Raw genomic sequence first — 18,938 nt, forward strand, 5'->3', positions numbered from 1 at the left:
AGCTTCAAAGCAGCAAAGTCTCTTAGTGGTACAACATCTGTGTGTCACAAGGTCACAGTCACCATTGTGTTTGCTGCCTTTACTGTCCAGTGGCCAAGTTATTCCCACAAATCACAGCATCTGCAGAAATACCCTGTGGCAGGCAGGACACAGCAATACAAACGCACTGAAGTCAGGCAGAATGGGGGAGTGTTTTTGATGGGGAGCAAGGGCAGGCTGCAATGAACCACTCACACACTGCCTGACAGCTCGGGTGTGCTTTGAAAAGGCTTTCTGCACAAGCCAGTTTTGGCCCTGCTTGTGGGGAAAGCCATACAACTAAATGCTCCACATGCCAGCATCCTGGCCTTAGGGAACATCTTCCCCAGAGATGCCCATACAGCAAGTCACATCTTGGTTTATTCAAGAGTTGTTTCTGTACATTCGTTCTTTAACACATTTTTAAGATAATTGATGCAGATATAGTCAGGCAGGTGAGGTGTTACTGTAGGATCCTATGTGATGGGTAACTGTCACCTAAGTCTAATGGGAGACTTCAAATACATGCTCCAAAAAACAAGTTTTGTGGTGTTTTCAAACCTTGAAAACTTTGAGGAGCCTGGTCAGCTCTGCAGACATGACAGTGCAGGTGCCCATGGAGAGCAGGTGACCCGCCGTGGAGCCACACAGCTCACTGAGCATGGGACTGGGCTCTAAGAGAGCAGGAGCCAGGCTGCCCAAGTGGAGTGGCATATGGAGGGTCAACTTGGGCCCCAGGTAGGACGGTAGTTCTTCTCAAAGCTATGCAAGCTATGGCCTCTTGCAGGAGCAGGATGTGCGATTTATCAGTTACTGGAAACCCCCATTGCCGTTATGCTCCCCAGCACACCTCGTGCTACAGTCAAGCTACAAGGCTGCTTTCACAGAGACTGTCCCTGCTTGTTTCTCATGAATTGGGCAGGAAAGAGTTTCCTCACAGCGTATGAAAGGCCTTGGTTACAATCTCCTCTTTGGTACCACTGTTACACAGGTAACACCTCCATCCTTTGCAGCCTCTTGTTGCCCTCCTCTCACCCCGTGCTTAATCTCAGGTCAGGCCCATGGGGATGGTGGGGTACTTGGCCAGGAAAGCAACATGCTGAGCCTGGCTGCTAATGGGTGCTAGCAGAGTCCCACCACTCCAGCCTTGTGTTTGGCACTTGGCAAAGAGATGGGGTCACCGAACAAGTCAGGTTGGGAGGGAGCTCAGAAGGTCTCTAGACCAACCTTCTGCTCAAAGCAAGGTCAGCTATCAGCTCAGGCCAGGTTGCTCAGGGCTTTATCTAGTTGGACCTCTACATCCAAAGCCTGAAGACACATTGCTGTCTAATATTAGCCCCTCAAAAGTGCTTCACTCATCTCTTCATAACTGGTTGTTGAATTATTTTGGATTGAAGGCAGGTGAGAAACCCACCAGTCACACCTTGCTGCAGTGGTGACTGTAGGATGCGCAGTGCAGTGACATCTGTAAGCGTGTCTGGTTATCACGTCCTAGGGCCAGGGGCAGAAGTCAGTGCCCAGCATTTGCATGCATGGTGTCTTTCTGACCTCAAGGAAAGATTTGCAAAGCTGGGGCTGGTAGCTAGTCCCAATCAGAAATCTTTCCTCGTTATTCCAGGGAATGTGCAGCCAAGTGACACACATACTGTCAAATTACTGTTGGTCAGCTGAGCCATGTTAACAGCCTATATTTCTGTTCTTGCCTTGTGGTAATGCATATACATGGATTAATTTGCTCAGTTATGCTAAATTGCATTCACAGAGAGCAGTTACCCCAGCTCAGCTGATGCACAGCAACTTGGCAGGACTATCTGGTACCAAACACTAAGTGCAGAAAGGGGGAGGGAGACAATTCCCGTCTGTCACTGCAGCCATGTCACTGTGCAATCATGAGGCCATACTTGGAGCACAGCAGGCCCCTTTTCTTTTCCCTTTCAGTGAGGAAATTCCTCAGTTTGGTGGTGGGGAAGGTAACCAGTGCTTGTTGCCTGTTGTCCAAACCTGTCTCCTGGAGCCACGGGCTCTGAAGGCACTCCGAGGCTGATGGCCTTCCCCTAGAACAAAGGTGAGGTGGTCAGTTGGGGATCCGTGCTGGGTGAGGAGGCTCCTTGCCAATGAAGGGGAAGAAGAGGCAATAGCCACAATCTGCACCAGCTGTGCTGTTGGGAGAGCGGACATCATCTTACCAGGGGTTTGCACACAGTGTGCTCTGGAGAAAGGACACCGCTCCCCCAGAGAGACCCGCATAGCACCGTGTCAGCTTCACTTTACCCTTCCTGGTTGTTCTCAGGAACTCGCAGGCTACGTCAGAGCTGACGGGGTAGTTGGCACTCAACCTGCTCCAAAAGAAGAGAATGGATCAGCATGAAGGGCATTGCTCAAGATGCTTCTTCTCCCAGGAATTCCCACCCAGCAGTGAAAGCAGGATCACAACGATGCACAGAAATATCATATGGGAAAACAAAACCTCAGAGGCCAATGTTCTTCAGTGGGTTTCATGACTTTGGCTGCTTTTCCACTTGATGTAATTTGAACTTTCTTGGTAAAGTTGGGGCTTTTCAGACCAGGCTGAGTCAGAAACAGCAGCAGCTGCTGTGATGTATAACAGCCCCTTATTCTATGCAGAGACACCTCCATATGGAGAGGGGGCAGAGCTGAGGTTAACTCTGAGTCAATGCATCTTCCCTGGCTGATGACTCTGAAATTGCACTTTTAAAGCTGCTCATAGGGCAGGGAAGAACAGACTGACTTACATGATGAAGGCTGTGATGCCGACGGACCAGATATCAGTCTGCGGGAGGGCTCCTTGCTCTGTCAGTAGTTCTGGAGCTAGAAAAAGCAAACTGGTGTGAGCCAAGCTTCCCTCCAATGCACTGAGACCAGAACAAAAGCAGTGGGCACTCCTGTGCTTTGCTACCTTCCCAACAGTGAAGAAGAAAAAGCTTCTAGTAGAGGGAGCTGTTTGAGGTAAGCCACCCTCGTGGATGATGACTGCAATGAAACCTTGAGAACATCAGGCCGAACGGCAGTAGTGCTGTACCGCTGAGCTCTGGACACGTGGATGCCAGCCAGAGTGGTACTACTGGCCATGACCTCTGGCTCTGTCCACTGTGATCTACAAGTGGGACAGCTGTCACCACTAGCTGCTCCTGCAAACTCACGCTGTTACTGGAGGGCAGCACCTGGGAGACTTTGCTTGCTGGGGCCAACTGCCGCCTGATGGCTCTTTCTGTTTACCACAGATTGCGTATGAGGCCAAGGTCACTGTAACTGAACTCTGTACTCACCCATGGTTTCAACATAGTCCATACACTTGTCCATGGTAATAACTTTGTCTGGTGTGTAGAACTGTGCGTTGCCAAAATCCAGGAGCTTCAGCAGGTTGGGCTCAGTGATGATCATGTTTTCAGACCTGAGATCCAAGTGCAGGATGTTGTGTGCATGGAGGTACTCAATGGCACTGAGGATCTGCCACAGGTAATCTCGGACCTCCACTTCTGAGTATGATGTCCTGGTAGAAGAAAGGGAATGAAACCAGGGGTGTCCTACCTGCATGCCCGAGTGCCATTCTACACCCACTGTCATTCTCCCGTGGATGTCTAAACCCACGAGGCCTTTGAGACTCAAAACCAAACAACCTGGTTTATTCATTTAGCAAATCTATTGTATGTGGAGTAGCTGGTTCATACTGTGAGTCAGGTTTACAGATTCAAGAAGTTCAGGAGGTTGTAGAGCTGCATGTCACAGAAAGCAAGGGTTGTGCAGAAATAAAAAATGCAGATTTGATACCCACCATTCCCTTTCCTTTAATCAGAGGATTTCAGCAGATGCATTTTCTGCCATCATGAGAAACAATGTGGAGGAGAAATGAGGCTTCCTGGGCCACAGTAATCTCCATCTTATGGGAGGGGATTTTGTATCAAATACTGTAAACTGCTTTCAACATCTCAACAGGGTGGCCCTGAATTGTCCCCCAGCCCAACCCGGTGAGGAACTTAAGTAATATTTTTATGTTGTAAGAAGTTGCAGAACAAATACATCACAAAGCCTGTGTGCAATGGCAGTACACAGGGACAGCTGGAGAGAGTTAATTCAGTTTCTCAGCGGAAAGCAGTAAGTGTCTTTGCTCCTTACATCAGCTCTGACTGGAAAACCCTTCCCTCTGCTTGTTATTACCGTAATGCCAAAGAGTGGAGTAGCTCTGGTCCCACGCACATCTCCTGGATCAACACTAAGTGTCGTGGGCTGATGTAGGCTCCCTTCAGATGAGCTATGTTCGTGTGATGAAGCTTCCTCAGGACTTGGTACTCCAGGAGCACAGTCTGTTTGTCCTCTTGCCAGTAAGGGATAATTTTAGCAGCTAAAGTCTTGCCACTGACTTTTTCCCTGCACTGCCGGACGATGCTGAAACGCCCCCTGGTACAAAGGAACACAAAGGCCAGTTAAGCTTCTCTGCTACTCCTGGAAGAGCTAGGAGCTTCTGTTCTTTAAACCCACCAGGCTCCCACGCTGTGTTTTTCATCTGTGCCCGATGTGGAGTTACTACATCTATTGTCACAGTTTGCACATCCTCCTGTATCTCTAAATGGTACCGTCACTTTAAATTGCAGGAGTGAGAGCTTAACTCCTTTGGAGAGAGAGCAGGTGGTTCATCCTGTCTTGAGCAAGAGAACTAACCCCCTGTGGGTGACAGAAGTTCTTCTAGGCAGGGCAAGTTGTATCCCAACCCCACATCTGAAACTGGAAGCTGCAAAGGTTGATGCAGCAAGGAGGGGAGCCTTTGTTAGCCCAGGGCTCACTTCACAATATACGGAGGGGCTTTCCTGCTGCCCAGCACATTGTGCTTGAAACAGACCCTTTTGCTCTCTCAGAAAATCCACACCTGACTCCTACCAAACTAAGATGAGAATTGCTGAGCCAACTCAGGTTTCTAAGTATTCTAAGTTTCCAACAAAACACTGTGACACTAGGTGTGCAGTGCATTTATAAAAGTGACTTTTCTCAACTCCAGCCACACACAGCATTTCCCTCTGGCTGGTTGAGAGCTCAGCTGGATTCACTACCTTTTGATCTCTGTTTGGAAGGCATAGGTCTGGTATGTTGGGAAAGGCTCGGATGGTGCCATTATTTCACTCTCTTCTTCAGTAGCAGATGATGGGAAGTTCTGCATTGCAGCATGAAGCTCTGGAGAGAAAAAGGAACAGGGATTACACAGGAAAATGCTTCTGTGTGGCAGCTAGAGCCTCCCTGATCCACCCTCTGTTGTCTATGAACAATGACAACGGCAACAGCAGAACTTCCTCCAGGTGAACCTGCATGTTGCCCCCCAGCTGTGGCACCCAACGCTGTTTGAATGCAACAGATTCTGGACTGCCCACCCAGTAATCCCCTGGTGGGACCAACTCCAGACTATATGAGAAGGGTTGTATGTTGTGTGTTATGGTATCAAACATCTTACCCACTGGTTCTCATCTCCTATAATGAGTCATCAGGGCACAGTAAGACACTGACAAAGAATTAGAATTGTCTTTTAGTTGGCTATTTGAGGGCAGCAGCTGAAGCTTGTTGCTTTGGTTCTGGTATGTGGTTGTGCCTTAGTGCTCCCTGAAATATTAGAGCATCCCTTGACACATGAAAACATCTGCTTGGAAACACTGAGCATATTGCCATATGTTAATGAATCCCAGGCCAAGGGAAAGAAGAGGATTTAGGGTGAGTTAAAAATATCTCTGTAAACTGATTTTTACAGACTAATCCTCTCCATTGGGAGGAAATTCCAGTTAGACCATCCTTCCACTTCAGATACTTTGTTTGCTACAAGGATATAGTTGCTGTGGAGTTATGGATTTCTTCATTTTAAAAACACGTTAATAGTACAAAGCATTCAAACAGGTGGAAAAAAATAGTAAATCGAGCTTTCTTTACTTCAGAGACAAAACACAGCTAAAAAAAGCACCACAACAGGGCAATCATTCCCAGTAGCAAACACTAGAACACACAAATTAACTACTGAATTTAGGACTGAGTTCTGACTCAGAGTTCTAACAAAGAGTAGGTCCAGGGCTTTTACCAGTGTCAGTTCTACACCAACAGATCAATGCCTCCAGTAACACGTTCATCCTCCCAGACCTGCTTCCTCATGATCTCACATCAAAAACTGTGTGTTTTTAGTGGGTAGTCTACAGTTTCCAGATTTTTATTTTATTACTGTATTTCTGTAAACGCTTACATATTGTTATTATTTTATTACTTATTTGTTATACATGTATACATATTCTCCGAACTGTGTCCAAAATTAGAAAATAATTGACTTTGAAACAAGAAAGCCGAAGAGGAGGAAGCCCTAAGCCACCCTGAGCCAAGTGGAATTGGTCTTGAGTCATTCGCTCTTGGCTTCTGGACCCGCATCCAAAAGGGTGCAATTGTTTTGATGGAGGAAAACCACAGTGCTTTCTTGGCATTTGATCTTACCCATTTGATCCTTCTCAGCGATTTTCACTTTGGCAGATGGGTTGCTGTATGGGCCCATTCCTGCTTTGCTGGTGCAGGCTATCCTGAAGCAGTAGATAAACCCCTTGGAGAGATTTTTGGCATAGTAGCAGCAGTCAGCGATGTTAGAAGCAAGATTCGTCCATTCCCCATCTTAACCAAGGAAAGACAGGAAAGAGATAGGACTCTTAAGATGGTCACACCAGGGTTGGGGTTTTTTTTGAGTTTTGGGGTTTTGTTGTTTTGGTGTTTTTTTTCCCATCAACTTTACTTATGTGCTGGGAACATGGAGAAACAGTGGAATCTTGCAGGGTGAAGGAAAAACTTGCTGTGTTTGCTATGGCCAAGTTTTGTGCGTGGTGCCACTCACTGTACATGTGCCAAACTCATCTTTTCTGCCATCAGCTGGTTTATATCTAATCAGTCCAAGGTGGCGCAATATTGTTTCAGAGGAATGCTGAAACTTTCCTGTTTAGTTTCTGTTTATTTAATTCATACCACTAATCTCTAGTGCAAATCTACATCAAGAGCTCAAAAGCCTAGTAAAATCACTGGGTTTTTTTCCCTTTGGCCCTGTCTTGAATCAAATTAAAACCATGTGATGCAGGATTTCAGGACAGAACTATGTGCTGACACCCTCCCAGCAAAACAAGTGTTTGAAACTCGGGCAGGTTTACTCAGCTTTTATGGACCTCAGATGATTTCTCAGGGAACTGCAATTGTTGGTATGTTCTGGACTCATTATTTATGGGACTAAGGTGTGAAGTAGAAAATCAGCAGCAAACATTTAATGGTCATTCAATTCACATGATGATGTGTCCCATATTTTGCCATTGCTGCTGTGCTCGAGGCTGAACTCAACTCCCTGAGACTGCCTGAGATTAAATTCATCCTTTCATTCAAATAAACACTAGTAGAGAGCCTCAAACCACAGGGCAAACAATAATTCACCCCCCAAAACAAAAGTATCAATGACTTTTTAGGGTATGGGTTGAATTAGGGTGTGTGAAGGAGGAGCAGATACAGCTTACAAATAGAAAAGTGTCTGCAGAAGCAGTGCGCAAAAGCCTACTGTCAAACTGGGAATAAAAGAAGTATTTTTTTTCTGATCATCTTAATCCTCCTGTGTTCAGGAAAGCAGGACTTTGCATGTTCCTAACAAATGTACAGAATGCAATGGAAGATTGTAGGTGCCGCTTCCTGGTTTTCTTCCTAAATAGAACAACTTGCATTTGTATCCTCCCAAAGTCTCACCTACAGCTGTGTCAAAAGGAACTACAAAAAAGAAAGCTGCGCTGGAGGAAAAGTGACTGACACCAGCTCCAGAGTGAAAAGGCAGAAAGCTGCAGCCCATGCTCGTGCTAATCCAGAAAGGAATGCATGTATGTTTGGAGAATTAAAAGAAGGAACATGGAGCAGCTGAATCCAAAGGGCTGTGTATGTGTGACTGCAATAGAAATTACTATGAGACACAGCATTCATAATAACAGCAAAAGCAGTCCCAAGAGAGTCTGAACAGGCTTGGGGATATGATTCAAAGTTTGTGGAATTAAACAAGAAAACATCCACTGACTTCATCAGTCTCCGGACCAAGTCTTGGAAGAGGACATCAAAGGGATGATGCAGTTTTACTAAACTTTTGTTATCATGTCCTGGCTGTTTGCCCTAAGCTTCCTGCATAATCAATGGAAAAAGAAATCATGGCTGTTTGGTACAGGATGAAATGGCTTTTTGATAGACCATCTTTCCCCACAGACTGCACAGGAAGCCTGGGTACGGGGTGACATTGCCTGCTGATCATTGTTGCTGGGCGTTACTAGTGTATAATGTTGTCTGAACTGTGATTTGAGAGGATTACTCAGGACTGTGTATCTGGCACCAGCCCTGCATGTTTTCTGTAGCTGTTAGAGCTTCCATGTGACCTAGTCTGATTCACATTTTAGCAAAGCCTTTGTATAAGTATGCATATTCCAGGCTGATTTAGCCAGCATAACATCTAACTTTTAGATGGCTAAATGATGACTATATGAATTTCATTCCTAACCCTAAACTAGACAGCTAAAATCAGGCTGTTTCTGAACAAAAATAAAATATCCAGCTGGTAAAGAGATCATACATACCGAGACGTTCCTTGCAAGGTGTAAGGGCAGCACTCCACCTTACCTTCGCTCTTGCACTGGACGCTATAGTGGACAGGGATGTTGGTTTCCACAGGTTTCCAGGCCACCTGCACTCCATCCTCATAGACCTCCACGATGTCAGGGGGCGGAGGGCTGGGAGGCACCTCTGTTGAGAGGAGTTATGGTTACCAGAGAGAGCGATGGTTACCAATAGCACGGCTGTGATACATACCTCTACACTCAGCATTTCTCACTTAAGAGATATTAGGGTTTAAATATATATTTGTGTGTGTATATATATATATAAAATGTTTTATATATACACACATCCAGTGGAATAGCAATTTAGCTGTGCCCAACTTAAACTCATTATTAAGATTTTGAAGTCTGGTTCTAGAACCACATGGTTACTAGAGTGGCTCTGAATCCAGAAGAGGGAATGAACCCTGCAAAATGTGCCATGCTACCAGACAGCAAGGGCTGTGGCTGTGGACTAGAGCAGGCAAGGGAGAGATTGTCCCCTGAACCTTTCGGCAGAAATCCCACCTCACAGGTATTTACAGTTATATCTGTATCGCATTTTGGGGCAGAAGTACTTGTAATACCTACTTCTGTAGCTGCCTCATCTCTTACCTGCTTTTCTTATGATGCAAGAGGTGGATGCTGAGCCCAGGGAGTTTGTGGCCACACAAGTGTAAATACCAAAATCATCAGCACTAACAGAGAGAATAGTTAACAGCTGGAAATTTTTGAGCGTGGCTGAGATGAGGATCCGGCTGCTGCTGTGGACAGGTATCCCATCTGAAAAGCAGAAGATAGGAGAGATAAAGACCCTGCACATTTATACCAAGGTGTCTAAACCCCTCCCCGCACCCTGTCCCAGAGGTTAGGGACTCCCTTGAGGGATGCCGATGTCACCTCTGAACCAGTCAATGTGCAGGGAGGAGTGAGCTGCCGTCCGGCACGACAATGTCACACACTGTCCGACGGCAGCAGCCTGATCGATGAGCTCCTCAATGAACAAAGGTGCTGCAAAGAAGAGGAAAAGCAGCGATTCAGGGTGACCAGGAGGGCTATGTGGAAAACAAAGTGCACACAGGACATCAGAAAGCATTTTTGGTTCCAGACCATTTTTGCTTCATGCTCTGGCACACCTTTAGCCACCAGCTGGTGAATCCCCTAGGCACTGGGCAGACAGGTGCAGGAGCCCTGTTCAGCCTCATGGATGCAGTGTGACTGCTCATACATGATAATCCAGACGGATCTTGGAAGGTCCATGGAAACATACACATTGCCCAGCCCTGCTGGTACAGCTGGGGCAGCAGAACAGCTCAGAGGAGAGCGAGCATGTCACAGCAGGATTCCTCTTCTGGCCTAGCTTCAATGTGGGGGCAAAGCTAAATGATGGTATTTCAAGGAAAAGGGGATCAGATCAAGACAGCACAAGAAGAGAGAAGAGATAAAATATGGATATGGAAGGAGGAAAAGAACTATAGAGCATCAAATCTGCTGCTGTCTCCATGAGAAAGGGGGAGCTCAGGTTTTCTTTTGTGTTTCTCCAGGTTTTTTTCTGCACAGTGGGCACGAGCTGCCAGCCTCACACACCTGCCCTTCCCAGTGCTTGTCTGGGCTCTGCTGAACACTGGGGCATTAACCTGACCTCAGAAAATGCTCCTCCCAGAGTGAAGGGGAAATTTGCCTGGGCAAAAGCAAGTTCAGCTTTGCTGACATGCTCTTTCGGGCTGCCCCACCATTTTTCATTTCATAGCTCTATAGCAGCGTGTCTGGCCCTTACATGGCATGCAGGACTGGAGTGTAGGAACTCACAATTCCTTGCTTCTGCCATCCCACCTTTGGATAGTCCATTCACTCTCTTTGTAGCTTATATGCAATTTTATTCCTTTGCAGTGGCTTCCTAGAGTGATTCCAATTTGCAAGCGATACCAAGACAAGATTATTTTAACAAGGACATAGTTACGATGTAAACAGAGGAGGCTGGCTCATATTGCATAAGTGTATCCAGGCCATCTCAAGATAATCATTGCAGATCCATCCTTAGAAACTGGCCTCACACAGCACTGTCACACTCAGTAGTGATAGTTTGTGACAAAACTCAGGACTCGTGCAATAGCAATACCTTTCTCCTTTGGCATAAGGCTTGAAAACTTGAATGAAGGGAGTGCTGATTTCTTCTTCAGAGATCCTTCAGCTCCTGTTAACAGCTCTTCTTCTACTGCCTCACTTCTCAGCTCACCAAACTCTGTTTTGGGAAAGGATGAGAAGTCATTCAAGGCCATTCTTGTCCCTGTGACATCCATTTACAGCAAAGCAGTTCTGCTGTTCACACATAAATAGCTCAGCAGTCACAGTTTTCTTTATTAATGAGCCTTCAGTCAACAGGGAAAGCTGTGACAGCTATTACAAACGGAATGACTTCCTGGCAGAACAGGGTATATCTAGGAATGGCAGGGAAGAAAGGACAGATTCTGCTGTCCAGTGTCATCAACTTAGGTAGCCGGGGTGACTTCACCAACTTCTCCCAGTCACTTTAGCTTTAAAGATTTACCATAGTCAGATGATAATTGCAGAAGAAACTGCAGCGAGGAAAGCATCATCTAGCCCTGATCTGCTCTTCTGCAAACCCAGACAGGGGAATTTAAGACACTTCCATCAGCAGATTATCCCAGCTGACTCTGCACTGAAGTGGGCCAGTAACAGAGCTAGTGGTGGAGCTGAAGACCACTAATTTCATAACCTGCCACTGCCAGTTTTGCAATGACGGTCTAACCACAGCCTCAGATATACTGGGGAAGAGGAAAAGGCAGATTTAGCATATCTCAGTTACAGTAGCAAAGCTATGAAGGCACAGAGGCACTTACCTTCCTCTGGCTCAGGAGATGTCTTTCCTTTTAGGATTCTTGAAATATGGGCAACAGAAGCTTTTACTTTCTTCTTCAGACTCTGCTCCACTGACTGCTCCACTGAATGAGACCGTGCATACGGCTTAAAGAGTCCTGGCTTGTAGAAGGAGCTTTTCTGCTTACCACTTGAGTCCTTTTGGGTGCCATACATCTCTTTATGACTCTCTGACCCTTTCCCCGTGGCTAATAAGTTAGTTGCTTTTGAATCCTCAGATATTTCCAAATGGTTCTTCCTGTTCTTGTCCCGTGCCTCTTCTCGGATGCATAGTCTTTTATCTTTATGCAAATGTCCTGCAGGAGGTGGCCTTGCCCTTTCACCAAAAGGTATAAACCGTCTGCCAGTTGGTTTGGGTGGAGGCTTCCTATAGTTCATGAATTCAAATGGAAAATAGACAATGTCATACAAGTCAGAGAAATTCAAATAGGCAGGCTCTACCTCTGATATGTCAAATTTTGGAGTTCCACTGCCAAGACTGGGTGTTTCATCCGACAGGTCTTTGATTTTCACTAAAGAAACTTCTGGGTGTTTACCAGCGTCCTTGCTCACTGACACTTGACCAGGTTTTTTTCCAGTATCCAAGCTGTCTGTTGAGGAAACACTCACTTGGCTGGAAGTGGGGCTCTCAAATGCTAAGTCCTCCAGATGCTCACATTCCTGAGGAACCATCTGTGCTCTCTGCCCTTCCACCGACTCCTCACTCACGACAAGAGAAGGTTCTGCAAGGTCATCCAGCTCAGAGGCTTCCCCTTTTTTACCCCCTTGTACAGAAGGGAAGGAGGTGTCCATGGGTGCTTGGCTACCTAGGCCTTTGTAGAACACCTCTGTGGGACGAGAGGTGTGTTTTCTGTATTCCTCCTCACCAGAAACTGACTCTGCCCAAACATTCATCTCTTCAGAGAGTGAAACCATCTCATCCACTAAGCCCTCCAGCACAGCAGACTCCTCATCACTGTAAAAAGAAGATCTGTGATGTGAGAGCTCCTGACTTTGATCCCTGTGGAGTGATGGGACAGTTTTTCCAACATCACAGCTTCTGCTGTCTAAAGCAATGCCTCTACCGTCACCATGAACCTTTGGATGTTCCTCATGTTCTAGCTCATAGACTGAAGCTGGAGCAGCTTCTGGTGGTGAAGCAGTTAAGACACCTGGAGGCTCACCCTCCAGATCAGCAGAAACTCTGCCACAGGGATAGGCAGCCCTGTGCTGCTCAAACACCTGACGTCCAGCCTTGGGGAAAGGAGCAGGCGTAGTCTGTCCAGCTGCTTGGCTTTCACTTGCTGTCACAGCAGATCCCACCTCACTGGGAGGTGATGTCTTTGGGTATTCTTGCTTTTCACTCTCACAGGCCAAAGGGAGGCCAGTATTTTGGGAGGACACAGTTCTAGCTGGGTGTCTGCTCTCCAGAACAGCAGGCACCATGCCACTGCCTTCAGAAACCTTCTGGGGTTCAGCTCCCTCAATTTCAGCCTCATGGACCGAACTGGGAACAACTGCTGCAACAGCTGAGCTTTCACTCCTCGGAGCAGCAAGCCTCTCCTGGCTATGGGCCGGCCAGTCCCTTCCAGCCTGCCCTGCTCCATCAGAGACCAAAATGGGCATGGATTTTGGTGGTGGGACTTTTGGAATGATGAGATGCTTTCCCTTCAGGACAGCTGATGCTGTGTCTGCGTGAACAGGAGCCCTCTTGTGTGCTTGGCTTTCACCGTCATGGGCTGACAGTGGAGTGGTTCCTGTAATACCTTGTCCTTCATCCTCCAGGACAGCAGATTTCACTTCTTCATAGGTCTTCAGCTTCTGATAAGCACCTTCATCAGCCGCGTACAGAGCAGTTAGGGTACCTGGCTGTTTGTCCACCAAGACAGTAGTTGCTGGAACACTTTGACCAGGAAGTTCCTGACTTTTGGCTTTACATACCTGAAGTGAATCTGTTTCTCTTTGTGGGCCCATTAAAACAGCAGAGCTTTCATGCTCTGTGAGATCAGGTTTGGTAACACTATGAGCAGAAGTCTTCTCAAGTGAATGTTTCTGCCTTTTGTCTTTCCAAGGTGGCACTGGGGCTGTCCTTTTGCTAAGCAGGCTTCCACCTCTTAGATCCAGATGGCTGTCGGTACTGAGAGCAGGCTCCTTGGGCAGACACATGCCTCCCTTACTTGTAGGGGATGCCTTGGAGGTGACCTCTGGCTCTGTGGGAGTCGAAACGGACTCCTTGCCCTCCTGAAAAACAATATCAGAGGCATGGCCAGGGGAGGGTTTATCTTCCATGCTTTCCTGTTTTGGGGCTGATGATGCAGTTACATCTGAGCGTTGGGCAGTTAGAACGGGGCTTTTGCCTTCCAGATTATCAGCTTCCTCCTCATTGTAAGTAGCTTTTGACTTCTTCAGTAAATGTTTCCTATTCTCACTCCTATGAGGTGTCACTGGAAGTGACTCCAGCGGTTGCACAAGAAGAGCCGAGCACCTGTTACCCTCACACTGTGTGGAAGGAGGGGGCTGCTCTTCGGAACAATCCTTGCTGGCTTTCCTGAAGTCCTCTTGCTTTGAAGTGTCTACAGAACATTCCTTGCCAGGCCCCGTAGAGCTGTCACAATGGTCACTGCCTTCAGGGCAACTTTCCTGTGACAATATATCACAATCTTCTTCCAAAATATCTTGTTCCCTCACTGATCTTGAGGCTCTCAGCCTGTAGTCATCCAGGGAACGGCTTCGGCTAGCACCAGCAATGGCAGGGTGTGGTGGTTTCCTTGCCGTATCAAATGAAGCCGATTTGGTCAAGGAACCAAGCAGACTTTCCCTGTGATCATCTCCATTGCCACACTTCCCTTCTTCTTCTTCCAGTTCAAACTGCTCTAGAAGGGGTTCACGGAGACCACTGATGGGCACCTTTGAATATCCAGCTTTCTGGAAGGTCCTTCTGGCTCTGTCCAGGTGTCTTCTGAACTCCCTGCCTGGTGAGGAAGGCCCCCTTGCAGGTAGCTCAGCTGCTTGGCTGTAGAACGTGCTTTTAATGACACTCTGTCTAGGAACACAGACAGGTGGCTTTTCTGTCCCATCCCCAGCTTTTTCAATTCTGTCCTTAACAGACAAAAATGTGTCTGTTTTTTCTTTCTGACACAGCTGTGATGTGCTTTCTGTGGAGGTCCTCACTGATGAAGACTCAGCAGCATTGCCTCTTTGGGACTGCTCTGCTCTTTCATCTTGAAGTCTGGGATGGAGCCCCTCCTCTTTCTCCATTAAGATACTTGCCATGAGCTCTGTGCTTTCCATAGGTGATTTGTCCCCCACCTCAGCTTTCATTGAAGCATACTTCCTCCTCATGGGTTTTACTGGAGGGACTGAGATTTTGGAGTGCTTGTCTTCACTTGCATGTTTTGGAGGTTCCTGATGGCTCAGTGCATCAAAAACCGACAAGTGCAGTTCAGGGGTAGAGCCAAAGTGCCTCTTCTTGGGGAAATGTGAGTTCTCGTTGTCTGAAGAGGAGCCGCTGGTACTGGATGAAGTGCTTTCTTCAACAAGGTGTCGGGAGATGGCCAGAGAGGTGTTGTCATGAGTCCTTTCTAGGATTTCTGGGATAGACCTCATCACCAGTATGGATTTATAGCACATCAAAGACCGCTGAAAAGCAAAGCAAAATACAGCACGATCAGATGGAAACATGGTGGAAGTATGGCAAAGCAAGCATACCAAAATGAATGCCTGCACTCTTACATACCACACATACTAGTTTAGTAACACATTGCCACCCTTTTGTACATCAATCCAGGCCTCATTTGCTCTCCAGGTCTTCCTCTTCTCTTATTCACAGAGGTGAAACTACCCTGACTTCAAGGGACATACTTGCTGTTTGGCATGGGGAAGCAGGACCCTGCTTGAGATTTTCCGAGCCAATCTGGCCACTCAAAGCAGATGGAAAAGGAGCTTTTCACAGAACACACTAGATGAGAGCCTAGCTGGAGTAAATGGTCTTAAATCTGTCAACTGCAGTACAGCCAGCAGACGCTTAGGCCAACAGAAGACCTACCATACTGTAGGAGGTGGGATTCATCTGCTCTAACTCCTGCCATGTGAGACATCTCCTTTGCAGTTGAGCAGCTGGCCTCCCCTTACAGCCAACAGAGAAACAGGCATCTTCAGAAGGCAATCAATCTGATCATTTTAGAGCACTTCAGGTAAAGAGGAATCTTCTTGGGACCTGTCTGTAATTCAGTACCAATTGCAAAGGATGCTGAGGGTACCTTGCTTAGACACAACCACACGTCTCCCAGGCACCTGCATGAGACCAGGTGATTTCCAGGTAGTAAAAGCCTAGATAACTTATTTCTGCCACATCCATCAACCGCCCTCTCCTGGGCTTATTCCCCATTCATAACCAAGCTGAGATCTCTGCTGTGCTCACTGTCCCAGCCTGATGGATCTTAAAAGCTGCAAATGTAACTAAAAATATATGTAACTAAAAATAACAAATGTAGATTAAGGCCAACTCACCTGCCACTTGCTCCGAGCCACAATGAATTTGAGCTGTTTGGTATTAATGAAATGAGCTTCTTCGAGGGGGACATTATGCTGCCAGGTGGAATGAGAGGAAAAATCATTGGTTAAAAAATCCTGACTTTATCTCCTGAGAAGTGTTTAGGATTCCCTCCTTCCAGAATTGTTTCATTTAGGAAAGTTAAAATAGACCAAATGCTAAATTGTAGATTATATCGGCTTTTCAATGATAAAAGAAAGCCCTATTTTCATTACCCCCCCCCCTTTTTTTATTTTTGTTAATTTTTAGCTCTTCTCCTTAGCAATTTAAGGCATTGGAATACAAACCCTAACTTTGTTCTGCAAAGTCATAGTTCCCTTTCTGTACAGACATGTCATATCTGCTCATGTCAGTAGTAATCTTTGTCTTTTGAGAGGAAAGGTATCTTGGCATGTAAACATCATGTTTCTCCTCTTTCTAGAGAGCCATGTCTGAGCTTCTTTATAGGACAGAAAGTAGGAGACCAAGAGAAAAAATAAACCAGCAAATAACATCAAGCAGCTTTACGAGATGCCCCTCCAAAGATCTCTTCCAACCTCAAAATCTTTTCAATGATTCTAATAAAGAACCAGAACAAACTTACCATGAACCACGTGTGGGAAAGACAGTCCGAAGCACTAGGCCTGTCTCTGATAAGAGAAAAGATCACTGTTTTAGTAACAGGGTGCTTCCAACAGCAACCACAAGGTCTTCCTGAAGGTGCCTGCTTCACGTGGGCACGCACCTACACTTTTGTGTATGTCCTTAGGCTGCTGTTTCACAGCTGAGAAGCCCAACAGACAGACAGAGGCTTTCAGCCCAAGGTTTCCTTCCCCTGAGGTGAAACGATCCTCCATTTTCAGCCTGAGACTCCCTGCAGATCCTTGGAAGACCCCATGGCACTCTGCAGGGAGCCTGCTCACGGGTGGCGAGAGCAGCCCTAAGACTGACTTTGACTCTCTAGGTGGCCAGAGCAAAAATAGCTTTGGCAGCAAGCAGAAAGAATAGAAATGAAATTAAGCCCCTGCAAACATGCCTTCAAGTCACCTTTTGTACTTGAAATTGCTTAATAAATATGGTTAATATTATTTAATTCTTGCATAACTCCCTCTATATCAATCCTTGTTCTTCCCACTTCTCTACATCATTTCAGAAACTCGTCTGCCTGGCAGAATCAGGGAGTAAGGACATAAACACACCAGAAACAGGTCCATTCGGCAAATTGCCAAGTTGCGTTTTGGGTAATGGGGAATAACAGAGCAGAATTAGGGCATAAAGCACCACATCTCACTCAGCTTTCTACTTTTCAAAACACCCGCAGCTCTGATGAGCTGAGATCTGCTTGCTGAGATGCCAGCATCTTTTCACACTGGCTGTAGGAAGCACAGAAGGGCACTCACTCGCAGTGCTGCTGCAGGATCCTTTTCATAAAGTCCTTTGCATCTTCACTCAAGTGAACAAAATCAGGAATGGTCCATGAAATTTCCCCATTTTGGATATTTAGAAGAGTTCCTCTGTCGTTCTCCCCAGCGAATGGAGACTTGCACGTTAGGCTTATTTATTGAACACCATAAAATAAAAGGAGACAGAGTTTAGACTTTTATTTGCTGTTCAAATGACAGAAACATAAACACTTAACATGGGGCTTTAAAATGCTTGAGGGACTCCGTGCGTGGGACTTGCAATGCTTATGAGCAGTGCATCCACTAACAGAGCATCTTTCACCCCAGCATTACGTGGCACTTAACTGAATTATTTTCACACTTTGTTTCACAGATAAGGAATTAAGGGTTTGATTTTGCACAGCTACAGCAGGGTGTTGGCTAAACCAGGTAAGGGGAAGACTGAAGCTCATCCACCGCTCTCATTGCTAACTGCAAGGAGGACAGCTGTCAGGTCTTCAAGCAGGCATAATGACCAAAGCTCTGAGCAACCAGGAAAGAGCAAGGAAAGGAGAAAACCACAAAAGAACTTGCCCTCATTATAGAAGGGCTCAATGTTTCACTCAGATCCCTCACTTGAAGGTACTGGAGGGCTCTGACTGACAAATGGATATTAAATGAGTCTTTCCAAAATTTATTTACCTTAAATATGTGATGACTCCAACGGCCCTGAGGAAAGAGGGGACATGAATGTCAGGTGTTCATCACTGTTTCTCCATTTCTCAAGCACACAGCCCCTCTTCCTGCCACTAGACACCCTGGCACAGTAGGATCACCTTATTCTCCTCACCTTTCCAAGGTAAATAAATCCCCAAACCTATTGTGTTCACCCTCCAATTATTTTCCCTTCAAAATCTTTTAAAATTGTTCTCAAGTAATCCTCCATTTTTAAAGCACAGAAAGAGGAGAAGACCCAAAATACTTTTTTAAAGTTTGTTTACCTTTTCTAGAAAGCCCCTTAGGATCATCGTCCCTAATCCTCCAATAAAGATAATCCTCGCTAAGATGCTCCTTTGCATTAATTAGCTGTCAGAGTTCAACTGTAGTTGAACAAAATAGATAGAAGGAGCTTTAAAGAGCCCTAATGGGCTTTGCATTCTCAGTGTTCACTTTCAGTTTCCTGTGCTGTTATCAATACTCCATTTACTTATTAACAAATAAATGGAAATGCAGGCTGTCTAGGGCAAATGCTTTTTAGAAAGATGGCAGGTTACCATATATCAGTTGCTTTTGACACTGGTGACTGAGAAACAATTTCTGGGGCAACGAACTCTGGAGACCCGTATTTGCTGAACTGAGGCTCGTACGGTGTGATCTTCTGAGCAAATCCAAAGTCACAGAGCTTAAGGTCTTCCCTTTCAGGATAAACCATGAGGATATTCAGCGGCTAGCAAATGAAATACAAGGGAGAAACTTTTCTTGAAAGCAGGCACTATTTTCAGT

At 46.2% G+C, this 18,938-nt stretch overlaps 1 protein-coding gene across 1 annotated transcript in view; it reads right to left on the reverse strand.

Moving 5' to 3' along the window:
* Positions 1 to 377: 377 nt before the first annotated feature.
* OBSCN (obscurin, cytoskeletal calmodulin and titin-interacting RhoGEF) overlaps positions 378 to 18,938 on the reverse strand; it is a 184,266-nt gene continuing 165,705 nt past the window's right edge. The window contains exons 102-118 of the mRNA XM_055805894.1: positions 18,710 to 18,882; positions 18,138 to 18,164; positions 17,454 to 17,606; positions 16,658 to 16,703; positions 16,032 to 16,109; positions 11,507 to 15,161; positions 10,765 to 10,887; positions 9,546 to 9,656; positions 9,261 to 9,428; positions 8,671 to 8,793; positions 6,490 to 6,660; positions 5,082 to 5,202; positions 4,195 to 4,434; positions 3,306 to 3,529; positions 2,772 to 2,847; positions 2,205 to 2,354; positions 378 to 2,072 (exon numbers count right to left, since the gene is read on the reverse strand). Coding sequence (XP_055661869.1) covers positions 1,895 to 2,072; positions 2,205 to 2,354; positions 2,772 to 2,847; positions 3,306 to 3,529; positions 4,195 to 4,434; positions 5,082 to 5,202; positions 6,490 to 6,660; positions 8,671 to 8,793; positions 9,261 to 9,428; positions 9,546 to 9,656; positions 10,765 to 10,887; positions 11,507 to 15,161; positions 16,032 to 16,109; positions 16,658 to 16,703; positions 17,454 to 17,606; positions 18,138 to 18,164; positions 18,710 to 18,882 — 5,817 coding nt within the window. The 3' untranslated portion in view covers positions 378 to 1,894. The remainder of the gene's footprint in view (positions 2,073 to 2,204; positions 2,355 to 2,771; positions 2,848 to 3,305; positions 3,530 to 4,194; positions 4,435 to 5,081; positions 5,203 to 6,489; positions 6,661 to 8,670; positions 8,794 to 9,260; positions 9,429 to 9,545; positions 9,657 to 10,764; positions 10,888 to 11,506; positions 15,162 to 16,031; positions 16,110 to 16,657; positions 16,704 to 17,453; positions 17,607 to 18,137; positions 18,165 to 18,709; positions 18,883 to 18,938) is intronic.

This window comes from Falco peregrinus, chromosome 5 (genome assembly GCF_023634155.1).
Source record: "Falco peregrinus isolate bFalPer1 chromosome 5, bFalPer1.pri, whole genome shotgun sequence".
NCBI lineage: Eukaryota > Metazoa > Chordata > Aves > Falconiformes > Falconidae > Falco > Falco peregrinus.